General features: G+C 37.9%; 1 protein-coding gene across 1 annotated transcript in view; it reads left to right on the top strand.

Moving 5' to 3' along the window:
- dock8 (dedicator of cytokinesis 8) overlaps positions 1–14,785 on the top strand; it is a 71,573-nt gene that overhangs the window by 5,403 nt on the left and 51,385 nt on the right. Inside the window, exon 2 of the mRNA XM_037680987.1 lies at positions 8,146–8,251. Within this exon, the coding sequence (XP_037536915.1) occupies positions 8,146–8,251 (106 nt within the window). The remainder of the gene's footprint in view (positions 1–8,145; positions 8,252–14,785) is intronic.

The following is a 14,785-nucleotide window of genomic DNA, read 5'->3' as shown; positions in this document are numbered from 1 at the left end:
TCAATGTTAAAATCAAAAGGAAAAAATAGGGAGGGCATTTTTCCAACATTTTCAAAGTTTAGAGTCTAAAACTCCCAGATTAGGAATGTCTCACCTCTTCAGCATTATTGATGGAGTAACTAGGCCTGTCGCGATAAACAATAAATCAATTAATCGCACGATATATGAAAATTATCAACCTCCTTTTCATTTATCGGCTTTATCGTTTCTTCATGTCTCTCTCTTTCTGCTGAAGACACTGGATCCCAAAAAGCGCAACTTTGGTGCTCTTCACTGACTCCTACCTTTCTTCTTTCTTTTTAAAATCTATTTTAACCATTCAAAATTGCGTTTTTGGATAGTTTAAAACAGCTAAGCTGAAAAGCTACGCTACAAGCTAAGCTAACAAGCCGACCTCAGGGGAAAAAAAATCTGTCTTGTCGAATCTCCAAAATTCACAGTTGAAACCCGTGCCTTAGTCTAAAAAGTTGTTTTCCCTCTGCAAAAAATAAAAAATAAAAAAAATAAAAAGAGCTGAGAACTTGTTTACTGATTTTTTATTTTATTTTATTAAAAACTTTGTGTGAATAATGCTATGATAAAGAGCTCTATCCACACTGAACATCTGCCATTTTGAGAACTGAATAAAAGAAGAAGTGACAGCCCATGTCACGTCAAAGGGCTTCTCTCCCATTTTCTTAAAGACACGCTGCTCGCTCCCTCTCTATCCATCCTTCGGTTCAGTCTTATACTGCCGTCCGGTGGTCAAAAAAAGGTACTACACTCAAAACAAATTAAGCAACATTTCTTCTTAAATTGGACGATAATTACAAATTATTGTAAAATGTCCATCAATAATATCATTTATCGCAATCATTTCTGAGACTATTAATCTTCCAGCAACATTTGTTATCGTGACAGGTCTAGGGGTAACATAAAGATAGAGTTAAGGTGGCTTTAGTTTAATTGAACTGCTGTTTGGGCTTTGTCCATTTGTCATAAATAATGTCTTTAGACCTTTTTATATAAAGGGTGTTGTCTAAGAAATGTATTTTGTGCAGCTGTTATTCAGTGCTTCAGGGAATATTTATGCCTGGGAGTAAAGAAGACGTCTGGAAAATATTGACACATGGAAACAAGGTTATTTTTCCTCTTTAAGTTGGCTGATTGATGCAAAGTAAAGAAGTGACTGAAGAGCGCAGTTTTGCCTGCCACTGGACTGGAGAAGGAGAAGTTGTAGTTCAAAGCCACATATTTGACTCCAAGGAATATTTATCATAAATGTGTCAAGGACAGTTCAGTTTTCCAAGCAGGCTTAGCTTGGGGGAGCTTTTTGGAAGTGATGGAACAGCATTTGCACACAGAGCAAGTGTAGGCCTGCCGTGACGGGAGAAAAGGCTCTACTTCTCTCTGCAGGGGCAAATTAGCTGATTTGAGCCTCCTGAAAGCAGTAAGGAGATTTTCTCTGGAGACGCTTCCTAAAACTCTTCAGAAAGCTCACAGATTTACTACTGGAGCGTAGAACCATGATCCAATGCAAATATAATACCACAGGGCCATGTATTCAAATCAAATTCCTCTCTGTAGCTTCATGAGCTGGGGACAAATTAGGAGCATATTTGACGTGTCATTAATGTTTCACAGAAAGCTGTTTTGACAAATCTTGTTTAATTTTGATGGATGATAAAATAGTTTGCCCTGATTTGCATCCTCTGTACTTTTGGAATAAGACATGGATTCGTTTTTTTTTTCTTCCTGTGAGGGATGATCTCATCTCTTCATCCTGACGGCAAACATGAGATTAACGATTATGATAATAAAACCAATTGATCCATGAATGAAATCAGTAATATATTCTGTAGCACAGCAGTTCCTGGTAAGGGTTTATTTTTTATTCACGTGTAAACCTATTTGTTATTTAGCAACGCGTGGACTGATTTGGAAGCCAATAATTCAGAACCAGCTGTTTATTAAATGGCGTCATACATGTGATGGCTGTATCGTGTGTTGGCTCCGTTAGAGCAGCATTCGGATCAACGTTGATGACATTTTCTAAATTTATCCTGCCTGAGGCAAAGAAAAGCAAACCAGCCATTATTGTCGTCAGGTTTTGTGATCATCCAGGATAATCTTTATTTAATGGTAGGTTAAGCTTTACTACTCAAAAATAAATGGCATTTTGTTAAAGATCTTTTCTGGATGATGTAAAGGCTTCATGCTTCTGGTATTCACGGGCACACTACTGAGATGTTACGGACAGATGTTACCGTTAGTTTTGTTAACTCAATAATTACCGGTACTGTAATATTTTATGTACGGTATAAATTTTATGTGCGTTGTTCAGTCCTGGCCACTGTAGCCTTTGCAGTTTTGTGGGCTGCCAGACAGATTTTTGGGTCACATTCAACACTTTAAGGAATATTTCAGATCCTCTGAAGTGGGGTTCAGTGGAAAGGTTATGAACCTTTTAGTATCTTACCTGTTTTAGATAGTTCTATGACCTGACATTAGGTTGGTGAAATAAAGAGTTAGAATATAGGTGAGTACTGGCTGAACTCTAGTGGCTCAGTTGGTAGAGCTGCCTCCTTAGCAAAAAAGGTTGCCAGATCAAATCTCAGCCAAGGGCCTTTCTGGATGGAGTTTGCATGATCTCTCTGTGCATGTGTGTCCGGGTACTCCGGTGTCCTCCCACAGACCAAAAACATGCATGTTAGGCTGACTGGTAAAACTCAGTCTCTAGGTGTGAGTGAGAGTGTGAATGGTTGTTTGTCTCTGTGTGTCCCTGTGATGGACTTGTGACATGTCCATGGTGTCCCCTGCCTCTCGCCCCGTTACTGTTGGATATGGGCACCAGTGACTCCCACGAGCTGTAAAGGAAAAAGCAGGTAAAGATGATGGATGGATAGATGATCTGACAATCTAAATGACATTCTGAGTCCAAAACCAAAGTGTATTACTGCCATCAACAACTTCCATAGCGGTTCATGCAAATGTTTAACTCTTTATACTGTCATCATTTTTGCACATTTGAATTATTTTGACATTCCTGCTGCTAATCCTTTCGGCTGCATCCAAAGTGCTACAGCTAGGTGCTGCTGCTTGTAAATAGTCGTATACATTTGTGTAAATAACTGAGTCAGACAAAACTGTTAGCCATCTTAAGGTTTATAAAATGTCGTTCTCTTGAACATCTGTGACTTTTTGAGCCAGGAGTTGTTTTAAGTTCCACTTTGATTTTGGCCCGGCACAGACTAGCCATTCGCTCTTCTGCTCCGTCAGAACTGAACTCTTTTTCTCCAGGCTGAAGTTGTCCAAAAACAGCAGGCATTAATTGTTAAGTGTTCATTAATTGTTTAGCTCCTTTCCATGGAGCCACACTGCACACATTGTCTGAACTATCCCTTTAATATACAGATAAAATGACACAATACTGCCTCAGATTTTCGAGTTGCAATGAAATGTGCATACCACATACAACTGTGTGCAACCTATTAAAAATACATTTACCTGCCACTCAATTTTAGTGAATGTTGTTATTGATGGAACAAGGATGCAATTTTGAAAAGAAACATAAAATTGTGTTAGATTGTGTTAAAGGGCACTGCTCATTAGATGTGACAGATTTTCAAATGTTCTGTCTGTTTATACTTTATTTTACATTCAGATGACATCACCGAGTTGAAAGAAAAAGCAGTGAAAAGTGCTGTTCAGGGAGTGCCACCCTGGTTATTTTCAGTTCTGAGACCGTCTGTTCTGAGTTTCAGTGAGGCTCCAAAACCCCAGAAGCTGCTTTTTTAGACCAACGTGGTTAACTGGCTGCAGGGCCCGTCCTGGTCCCCAGTGTGCACAAACCTTTTGTTCTCTAAATCTAAGCGCAGTGTGGACAGGCTCAAACCTTTATCCCTGATTCTTGCTTTTTTTTTTTTCATCACTTATACTAATAAATAGTTCTTTGGTCAAATCATTAAAATTCAAAGTTGTTATTTTCATCCTTCTGACAAGAGCTTTAATGTGACGAAAGATGCCCGGAGAGAGGCCCACTGAAGAGAAGGAGATAGATGTTGTCTGCTGTCACAAGCTGTTTGGTTACCAGCGGTAAAATAATGTCAGCTTGGCTCGACCGTCAGGAGCTGATTACAGATTTACTTGCCTGGTCTTTTTATAGATGCCTCCTTAATGTCAGCCATTGTTTGCAACCTGTGCATGAATGAAAGAGCATATTTAATTTATTATCACCTGTTGCTATTGTAGCATGAAGATGCGCTCCCTTAACTATGACCCTTGACCCTTGGGTTGTCAGACTCACCATAAACTGTATTCTTTAAAGTGCTCTAAACTTGAATAATGTCTGGTGTTTTTCACACAGTCCCTGTCCGTGGACGCGAGTCAGCTAAGTTTATCTTTATTTGTCCTATGCTTTTCAGAAAGGAAAAAAAAAACAACAAATCATTAATGAGGTTTGTTTGATTTGACCGTGACAAGTGTGAACATGAATCATTTTGATTATAATGGGTGACAGTGTTATTGCCTGCGTGTGTTTGTGCGCATGTGCGTTTTGTCTGTTTGCAGAATACCTCATGAACCTGTGGACGTATTTTAGTCAAATTTTTGAGAACGCGATCGTAGGAGGTACATCTACAACCGATTAACTCTTGGAGTCAACCTGATCTAAGAAGGCCGCCACAGCTCAAAGATTTAAAAAAACTTCAAAATGTCACCAACTCAGTGAATTTTACAGACATTGATCTGAAATTCAGTGTGCTAGTAGCTGAGAGTTACTCTCCTTCACATACTCTTAACTATATCTTTGAAACTTTGTCGTACAAGCCAGCAGGCAATATACATTCTCTCAAGCAATGCTTTTATTCAGCATTAATGACTTTTGTCTCTCCAGTGGGAGAGTAAAGACAGACTTTATGTCTCAGTGGTGTATAGACTGGGAATGTCTCCTTGTTGTGTCTGTTTTACAGGACTTTTTTTGTCCTGGTATAAATGCTGTTCACCTACCAAATAGTCAGTTTGCTCAATGCTTTTTTTTTTTTTTTCTTGACAGCACTAACCCTACATAAACTGAAACCAGCAACAATTTAAATCAGGATCATGTAAATTTCAAGGGCAGCACATTCTCAGTTCAAAGGGAAACCAGTTTGCACAAGAAGTGACCACGTGATGCAGGAGTCAGAACTCTGATGTGTGTCACAGCAATACAGGAAACGGTAACGAGCGTTGCTATTGCCTGCTGATGAAAGTGAAATAACACCATCTTTTGTTTTAATTTTATTTTGTCTATGTGTTCATATTTCTGTCTGTTATGAAAATATCTCAAATTTGGACACATTAAAAAAAAATCTTTCAGAAAGTAATGGTTGGATGTACATCTACAACTGAATATCTTGTGGAGTTAATCCTATTTCAAATGTCTGCCACAGCCAACTGACCTTAAACTCCAAAATTACTATAACTCAGTTAGTTTTTCAGATATTATGGTAAGATTTAGTGCTGTTGAGAGTTATTCCAATATTTAACAGATCCCACGATGCTTTCGTTTACAATTTTGCCATTAACCATTTGCTAATTACTAAATGTTGCTCAAGATTATATTGCTTAAAACTTCAGCAATAACTGTTGGAAGTACCGGTATGCATTTTAAGTCTGAGGAATTATTAACTGCCTTTAAGCATGGCTTAATGGAACATAACCAGGATGAAAAATATGTTAATGAAGTATTTATTAGAATATTTACATTATTTGTTTATTATTCAGTTTTCAAAAATACTTGAAAATTTATTTAACAGCTGATTAGAAAACTTTATAGACAAACATAAAAAACGACACTCAGAGAGTCAATACGGGTTTAAATCAAATAGTTGAACATAATTTACACAATGAGACTCAGTAGAATATATCACTAATCGCATGGACAAAAAGCAGAATGTGGTTGGGTTACTTGTTCATTTAATAGAGGCTTTTGACACAATAGATCATGATATATTATTTGATAAACTGGAATGGCATTGTATTAAAGTGATAGTTTTAAATTGGGTCAAGAGTTACCAGTATTTAAGAAAAAGGCAACAGTTTGTGAAGCTAAATTATGTTTAGTCATTTGTTTGTGGTGTTCCTCAGGGGTTAGTTTTAGGCCCTCGACTGTTTTATTTTATACATTAAAACATTTTCCGTGTGTCTAAAGTGTTAAAAATGGCACTGTTTGCTGATGATATGTGGGTTTTTTTTGTTCTGTTGACAGTTTACAGAATTTACTTAATGAAATGATGACTGAAATTAATAAATAAAATATCTGGTTTATAGAAATTAGTTATCGCTAAATTTGAATAAAACTAAAATAACGTTGGAAGTACTACATCAAATACACAAGTAAAGATTCAAATAAATGGGGTTGATGTAGAAGGGTTTAGTGAAATCAGATTTCTTGGGGTAATAGTGGATGAGAGACTTACCGGTGACATGCTTTTCTTTAGGAATGCAAGGTCTTTAATTATGCCTCATGTTGACCTGAAGCATTCTTGATGTTTACTCTTTTACCTTTAACCACTTTAATCCTCATTGGCTCACGCACGTCGATTTTTCTTTAGATATTATCAGTATAAGAACTAAAGATACTTTAATTTGTTTTTGCTCAGACCAAGTTGGGAGGCTTACGGTATGTGAACACACTACACAGCCATCAGCCACCTTGCTGTTGTGCAACACTCAAATGTTCTGCTGCAGTGGCCAGAACGACCGTGAATAAACACGGCGTGCTTCTATGACATGCATGTGCACGCTGACAGGGCTCAACTTTGTAGGGTAAAAGTGTCATTTGCATAACGACATTGTTTCTGTGTTTCCGCTTGTGATAATGGACCATAAAGCTGATTATGCATGTGCTTAGGTCTGCCTAATCTGACAGATTTTTTTCTGTTCATTTATTGTGATTTAACCTTTTATAAATTTACAATAAACAGTGCTACTTTTCTAAGACTTGTCTTGGTTCACTATTTTTAAGCAAGCCTAGCAACTGTGTTTAAATACGTGCTGGACTTTGCTCTTTGTGTAGATTTCTATGTGCTTCCATCCATTACTGTACTGACTCAGCACATCAGTGATTAATTAGTGGGCAGTGACAGAGGCGGCATTATCAGTTGTGGCCAAGTTCAGTTCAATACGTAAAAAGCCTGAAAAACATAGAAGTCATCTTGGTGAGCTTTTTCTGGTCTTTGAAAGATGTACTTGTTTGCTTTTTTTATTGCCTTGTGGCGTTTTAACGCCTTGCAACTCCACAGTTTCAGTGGTTTGACCTTCTGGTATCTCTTTTCTTTCTGTCCCTCCTTTATGATTTTGTGGTGATAATTAGTTATGCTTATGTCGTAACAGTCGCTGTGGGGTCTTGAGGAACTCGTGAGGTTGACCACAGGGGGGTATGCAGCCACCAATGTGACCCGCTTGCTTCAGTTTTTCCCTTTTAAGTCTTTGCTGTGTGGATCTGTCACAATAAACAGTTTCGGACACTTCCAAATACCACAGACATACATGTATATTTTCAACATACACAACCTTGTGTATACACATGAATCTTTCTTTTTTGTCATTTAGCTGAACCAAATAAAGGATTTGTTGTGCTGAATTTGGTCAGGCTTGATAAAGTATTAATGATAAAGAAATCAACCATGAATTTACTCTTTGGAAATGGAATGTGCCCAACAAATGAGGACACTGTCTCTCTCCTTGTTATTCTCTGTTCTCCGCTCTTCTCAGAGAACATATCTGCATACACATCTGCATACTCCTTTTATTCCTGCGTCATGTTGATTTTCTGCCTGGTGTGAGCCTTGAACAAGACGTCATTTTTCTGAATGACCGTCTTTCACGACCAGCAGAGACCTGCTTCTACTGAGGGAACAAAAGTTAGAATAAACTCACCCCGGAGTTCCAATACCATTGTCTGCTGTTGGATCAAGGAGTGAATGGGTGCTGTGTTTGTGAATTAGGATGAACTGCATGCTTGTTGATGGAAATGCATCAAAGTTTTGATCAATGTTTGTTGCTTTAATCATATCTATTATTACCGGTATCTATATAATATATTTCAGTCATTTATATGCTATTACTTTCTGCCTTTTGAACACATAAAACCTTACAAATGTGTGTTTCCATTGTTTGTTTCAGGTACTCTTCTGCTGAGATCAGAAAAAACTTCAGTGGAAACAATGGCCTGCAACACAGCCGAAACAACTCAAATACTTTGGGCTCAAGCTCACCTTACCTCACGGTGGTAAGAGTTTTCTGCTAACTAACAAACAAACAAACAAACACATGTTTGGAGTGTGGACCTCTTTAAAAAATTAATCAACAGAAATGGTCATGTTATCTTAAAAATGCAACTACGGTACATACTTTTAGACACGCTTCAGAAATAAACAAAATAATTCTGATATATTTTTACTCATATTTCACATACTTTTGTATCTGTGTGCAGATCAACACACTAACATGACTTCTGTTTTGCTGTAATCTAACTTAAATGGTAAATGGTAAATGGAGCTTACTTCTATAGCGCCTTCCAGCCCCCTATGAGGGGCCCCAAGGCGCTTTACAGTACCAGCCATCCACCCATTCACACGCACATTCATACACCGGTGGCGGTGTATGAATGTGCTCATTTAATACTCATTTAGTATGAGTTTAAAATTAATATAACCTGCAGAAATGTTTCCTCTAATTCAACACTCACACAGCATTAGTGTTTGTGTCTGCACCACTTTATAATCATCCTCACATCCTCTTTACTGTCATTAGCCCTGAGAATGTCTGACTCAGTGCACCGTCTAGTCTAGAAGATTAACACTTTGTGTCCGAATAAATCCACTACAAAACAAACAAATGTGTTTTTTGTTTTATCTTGATGCATGCTCAGTAATCCAGGTAGAACAATCTGACAAGGTTAAGTCAGATCCTCTGGATGAATTCTTGTTTGTTGTCAACAAACAAGAATCCATCCAGAGGATTTGACTTAAACTTGTTAGATGTTTTTTGTTTTATTAGGAATTAAAGAAACTGCATTTTCTGAGAAAAGCAGCATGAATGCTGGGTGTTGATTGTTGAATGACTGCAGTAATTTATTTGAGCAACTGACTTACTAAAGATGAAGGAAGTAGAACAGAATGTAAACAAATCAAAACCCTAGCTAAATGCCAAGAAGATTAAAGCAAAAAGCTAGCTAAAAGCTAAATGTAGCTAAAAGCCACATATAGCAAGACTAGTCAAATACTAAAATTAACAAAATATTAACTTAACAAAGTAAAAGGCTAACCAAAAGCTACAAGTATCTCAAAGCCAAATGTAGCAAAAGGCTAGATAAAAGACAAAAGTAATAAAATACTATCTAAAAGTTAAAAGGAGCAAAATGCTATATACAAGTAACAAAATATTAGCTAAAAGCTAAATGTATCAAAAGGCTAACTTGAAGGCAAAAGTATCAAAAGACAAGCTAAAAGCTAAAAATAACTAACTGAAAGAAGCTAAACTATAGCTAAAATCAGCAAAAGCTAGAAAAAAAATGTAATTGTTGTAAAAGGCTAGCTAAAAGCTAAATATAGCTAAAAGTCAAATGTAGCAAGACTAGCTAAATACTAAAAGTACCGGTAGCTAAATATTGGCTAAACAAAGTAACAAGCTAACCTTTGGCTACAAGTAGCTCAAAGCCAAATGTAGCAAAAGGCTATTTAAAAGACAAAAGTAGTAAAACATTATCTTAAAGTTAAGGATTCAAGGTTCTTTATTTGTCGCTCGTACCACACGTTACATGTGGTGGAACAAAATTGTGTACACAGGGTCCCAGTTGCATCCAATTAAAGTATAACATGTAAAATAAAAAAAACTGTAATAAGATCTAAGATATGAATTAAGAAAAATTTTAACAAAAAATACACTAAGCACTAATGGTATAAAAACATTATGCCGAACAGCAGCATGAACATAAGTCTGTGTGAGCAGATGAGTACGAATGAATGAACACAGCAGCATGAAACGGATCAGCATGATGTGATTTTTCACAGTGATTTACCCTGGTTAGATATTCATGAGTCTACAACAGCTTCAGGGTAGAAGCTGTTTCTCAGTCCAGTGGTTCTACATTTAATGCTCCTTAACCTTCTGCTTGAGGGGAGCAGAGCAAAAAGTGCATGTGCTGGGTGAGTGGGATCCTTCATGATGCAGGTGGCCCTCTTCCTGCATCTGGAGGTGTAGATGTTTGTGATGGTGGGGAGACTGACTCCAACAGTCTTCTGTGCTTCACCACTCTCTGCAAAGCTTTTCTTTCTGCAGCTGTGCAGCCTCCATGCCACACGTTGATTCTGGAGCACAGGATGCTCTCCACTGCACACCTGTAGAAGGAGGTCAGGTGCTAAAAGGAGCCAAATGTGCTACAAGTTTCAAAACACTAGCTAAAAGCTAAATGTAGGAAAAGGCTAACTAGAAGGCAAAAGTATCAAAATACAAGCTAGAAGCTAAAATGAACAAAATTAACTGGAAGTAGTGAAACTAGCTAAAATTAGCAAAATCTAGAGAAAAGCAAATTGTTGCAAAAGGCTAGCTAAAAGCTAAAAGTAAGAAAGCATTAGCAAAAATCAACAAATTAGAAGTTGGATTCCAAAAACAATACAAAAAAGTAGAAAACAAGTAAAAAAAAGTGTTAATGCTGACTCAGCGTTCACACACTAATCCTTTTTGGATTCTAAGTATGAGCACAAACGCATAAGGATTAACATGCTTAATGTTTTTACTTGGTGTGGAAAACTAATTCCTCTAAATTTCTGAGTCAAAGAATGATTTCTCGCTGGTTCTTTTTTTCCCTTCTGAGTTGAAGCAGACATTCAGAGTGATTCCTTCTGTTTGTAGTCGAGCAGACAGAATGATGCACGGTGATTCGATGCTCAGACTTGGTCCCCTCCGAGTGTCTCTTTCTGCCTTTCAGTATTTTATTTTCCTAGTTTGTCTTTTTTCTTTATTCCTACTCTTCCACCCTTAATTTTTGTCCCTCAAAGTTTTCATAAGCTTTTAATTTAGTTGCTGTGTGATGTAGCTTAAAGTTTTTAAAATATTTACCAAGAAATGATCTTAAAGTTGAAGTAGCAGTACCTGGAGCAACCATCTCGCACCACCAACGGCTCCATCCAAGACTGTTAATCTCTAACCTGCTTGGGAAATGGGTCATTGCCTTTGCTGCTGACTGGCTCTGGATGGGTCTGCTTACCTTGCAGCTTACGGAGGCAAATCTTTAATATGTCTGGATTTGGGATGGGAGAGAGGGGCTTTAATACTATAATCTGTGGGATGGTAGTTTCGTATTATTCAGCAGTCATGCCTCATGTTTTTATATTTTTAAAAAAAAAATTCTGCAGCTGCGCTTGAAATTCCAAATGTTGCATGAAAGAGTGAGACATAAAAAGCCTTGTGTTAAGTCTGTGTTTGTGTAATACACGTGCTTGTACTTTCTGTTCCTGTGTGTTGTAACGCTGTTTGATGGAGGGACTCCTTTAGTGCGGTCACTTCCTTTAATTTTTTTTTGTCTTGAAGCTGTAAAGCTGTAGGCGTGAAGCTGCATTTCAAGCTTTATTTAATTATTTAATTCTGAGCGACGATCGACCCCCTCCAATCGTTTGCTTTGGTTGCTTTGGCTTATACCAAACTTTTTACCTTCTAGGAACATGAAGCTGAAGACAAACGGGATCTGTGTGCCGGGTTGTGACACAGACTCAGCATAAAGCATTCAGCGTCAGTAAAACGCACGGTTGTGTAGGTTCCTATATCCGGAGTGCGCCATTTTGTACACTTCCTTTTTTTATAGTGCGCTTTTCATTTGTCAGCAGGGTAAGTCTACGATTTCGGTTTGAGCACCGGCATATAAAACTGAAAATAAGTTTAGTAACAATCAAGACTGAGACTGAAAATGGCTGTTCTGTTGTAGAAACATTGCTTGTCTTGACTTCCTGCATGTCTATCATCTCTCCTGGCTCGTTTCTTGCCTCTGCACATTGACAGCGGAAGGATGTGTTGGATGATTTACCTTGTTTTTAACAAGAACATATGTTTCTACAGAAAATAAATGCATCAAATCAACTACAGCTGTAAATTACCCTTAAAGAAATTGTGTCTTTTATCGTAATATTGATTCAAGTCATCACTTAGTATGCAATGTGTATTTCCACTCTGTCATATTTTGGAATACTAGTTTTCATTGGTCCACAGAGTATATTAGTCATTGAGTAAGCTGATAAAAATGCTGGCATTTGATTTGGCAGGTCATTTTAGTTTCCCCCCTCTGGCCTCTCTGATGACTCTGCAGAGCAGCATCAGAATCGCACATGGATTAGCTTCTTTTTTTTCTCAGCTCAGTGCAAAACTAGAAAAAGACGCTGTGCTCCGATCCAAAGAAGACACACAACGCCCCTGCTGAGGTTTTGTTAGCTTTTAGGTTTACACCTCTGCTATCAAACAGATCTGTTATTTACAACGGCACACTTGTTCCCTTTTATCGTACTCTTCTCTTCATCGTGTGCTGAATGGAGGGAAAGAAAAATGTGCTTCGGGGTTTGCACTAATGTGCAAAAACATGTCTAAAAGCAGCTGGAATTTTTCTCTGCTTTCAAAAGTTGAGCGGATCAGTGACTCATGTTGTTGCTGCAGAAATTCACACCCCGTCCATTTACATAATGTATGTTCTACCTCTGTGCCCCACACACGCACCTCAAACTCATTTTTATATATTTATGAATGAATATGAGCACGATTAACCTTCTAAATATTTAGTTGCATGCAGTTTGTTCTTCTTTTCCTTGTACATTGCTTTCTAAACTTTCCTCTGCAGCCTTTAATCAGATTGGAAATCTGCCAGTCTGCTGCCACTTCCCGCAGAAACACCTGCTCTGTCCAGGTTCCTCTTTTTTTAACCAGCTAGCCTCACAAAAAGGATGTGTATCTTATCAGTTGGGCTATTTTGTTTTTTCTAATCGAACAAAGCTCACTTCTTTTAGGTTTGCTACATAATACAGTATGTTGTTGATGCTAACTGTATCTACTGTGCTAACATCTATATTTCCACTGTGCATAAAGATAAGCACAGCTTTATCTTTGATCTGCCAATGCAGAATGTATAATTTGAGATTTCTATCTAAAAATAGGTGAGGGGAAAAAAATGTTTGCTCATCTGAACTGCAGAGTTCCAGTTTCTATTTTTGTCTGCGCTTGTGTGTTTTTGCTCCAAGACAGGTATTAGAAAATAATCAGGAATCAACATGTCTGGAGCGGACTTTGTTACAGCTTTCTGTTCCGTGTGAGGGTTCTTAGGTTAGACGCAGGACTGTATAAACTCATCATCCACAAGCCCTAAAGGGTTTTTTTCTTCCGTTTTGTTGAAGTGGGAATTTTTTTGCTCATCTCATCAGACAATATTGCATGCTTTCCGTTTAGTGGGTAAAGATGTTGTAATACTTACTGGTATTAAACTTTTATGACACATTTTCCCAGAAAATTATGCAATTTTCCCACTTTGGATCTCCCATTGTTGACATCCGCTGAAGGTGCACTTTTTGTTTGTGTATATCAAGGTGTCTGTAGCATTGGCAAACTCTTTACTGAAACCGTGATCACTAGATGGACATCTTCAACTCAAATGTTTGGAGTCAACCCAAGTCAAAATGGCTATAACAACAAATCTGACCGATTTTGAGCTAAATTTTGGTGTGCTACTAGCTGAGAGTCATCTTCAGCACATACTGTGTCTATTAATAGATGAGACCTGTTTTTCAAACTTTACCATAAACTATAGCAGTCAAGTCTGCCTGTCTGTTAGCAAAATATCTTTTCAACAATAAGTTTTAAATGAAACATTATGAAAGTAAGCATTGAATGCACATTTACAACTCAGTGACTTCTGGAGTCAACCTGATTCAAGGTGACCGTCACATCTAATCAATATTAGTCAGCAGAAAAATGACTCCAACCTGGAGCTGAAGTTTGGCCTGGTTGTAGCTGAGAGTCATTCCCAACACATACTCAGCCTTACACATTGTGTTAAATCCTTGTTTTAAGCAAAGATCTAACACTTGTTACACACTGTTGGCATCAGCACTGTTTATCTTATTAACCACTGGACAGAGTTTAGTGAAAGTCTCTGCAAGCAATTATTGGATTTTCATCTACAACTCGTTAACTTTTAGAGTCAACCCAATTCAAGATGGCCTCCACATCCAACCTTAGCCTACACAAAAATGGTTATAGAGTAGTCCCTCACTTATCACGAGGGTTACGTTCCCCCCGCCCCGTGATAGGTGAAAAACCACGAAGTAGGAATGCTATATTTATTTTAATATGTATAAATATTTTAAGGCTTTATAAAACCTTCCCACACTCTTGCAATGTTCTAAACTCTTAAACCTATGTCATTTTAACAACATATGTATATGTACTGCACAGCACTGCAAAATTTTACTCACCAGCTCTGCAGAACATTAGCTCGGCTCCGGTCGGGCTCGGTCCCGGTTCTGCAGACCTACCCTGCAGCAATGAAGCCCACTGCCCCGTCCAAGTCGATATGTGTGTGGATAATTGAGCTTCAGGATTATTTGCAACTTTCCTGCCAGTTCTGTGAGCTTAATAAATAGCGTAGATCTGCATTGCAAAACTTTCCCTCCATTTCGGCAGAAAGCAGCGGCCGGAAGCACTGTTGGCTTCTGGGTAGTGTAGTTCTTTTGACTAGCTTTAGAGTGTAGGCATATTGAAAAAACTACAAAATGGTGGCGCCTTTTTG

Source organism: Nematolebias whitei, chromosome 8 (assembly GCF_014905685.2).
Source record: "Nematolebias whitei isolate Nwh7 chromosome 8, NemWhi1, whole genome shotgun sequence".
Lineage (NCBI taxonomy): Eukaryota > Metazoa > Chordata > Actinopteri > Cyprinodontiformes > Rivulidae > Nematolebias > Nematolebias whitei.
Note: the sequence above shows the minus strand (reverse complement) of the source record. Positions and strands in the feature narration are given on the sequence as shown.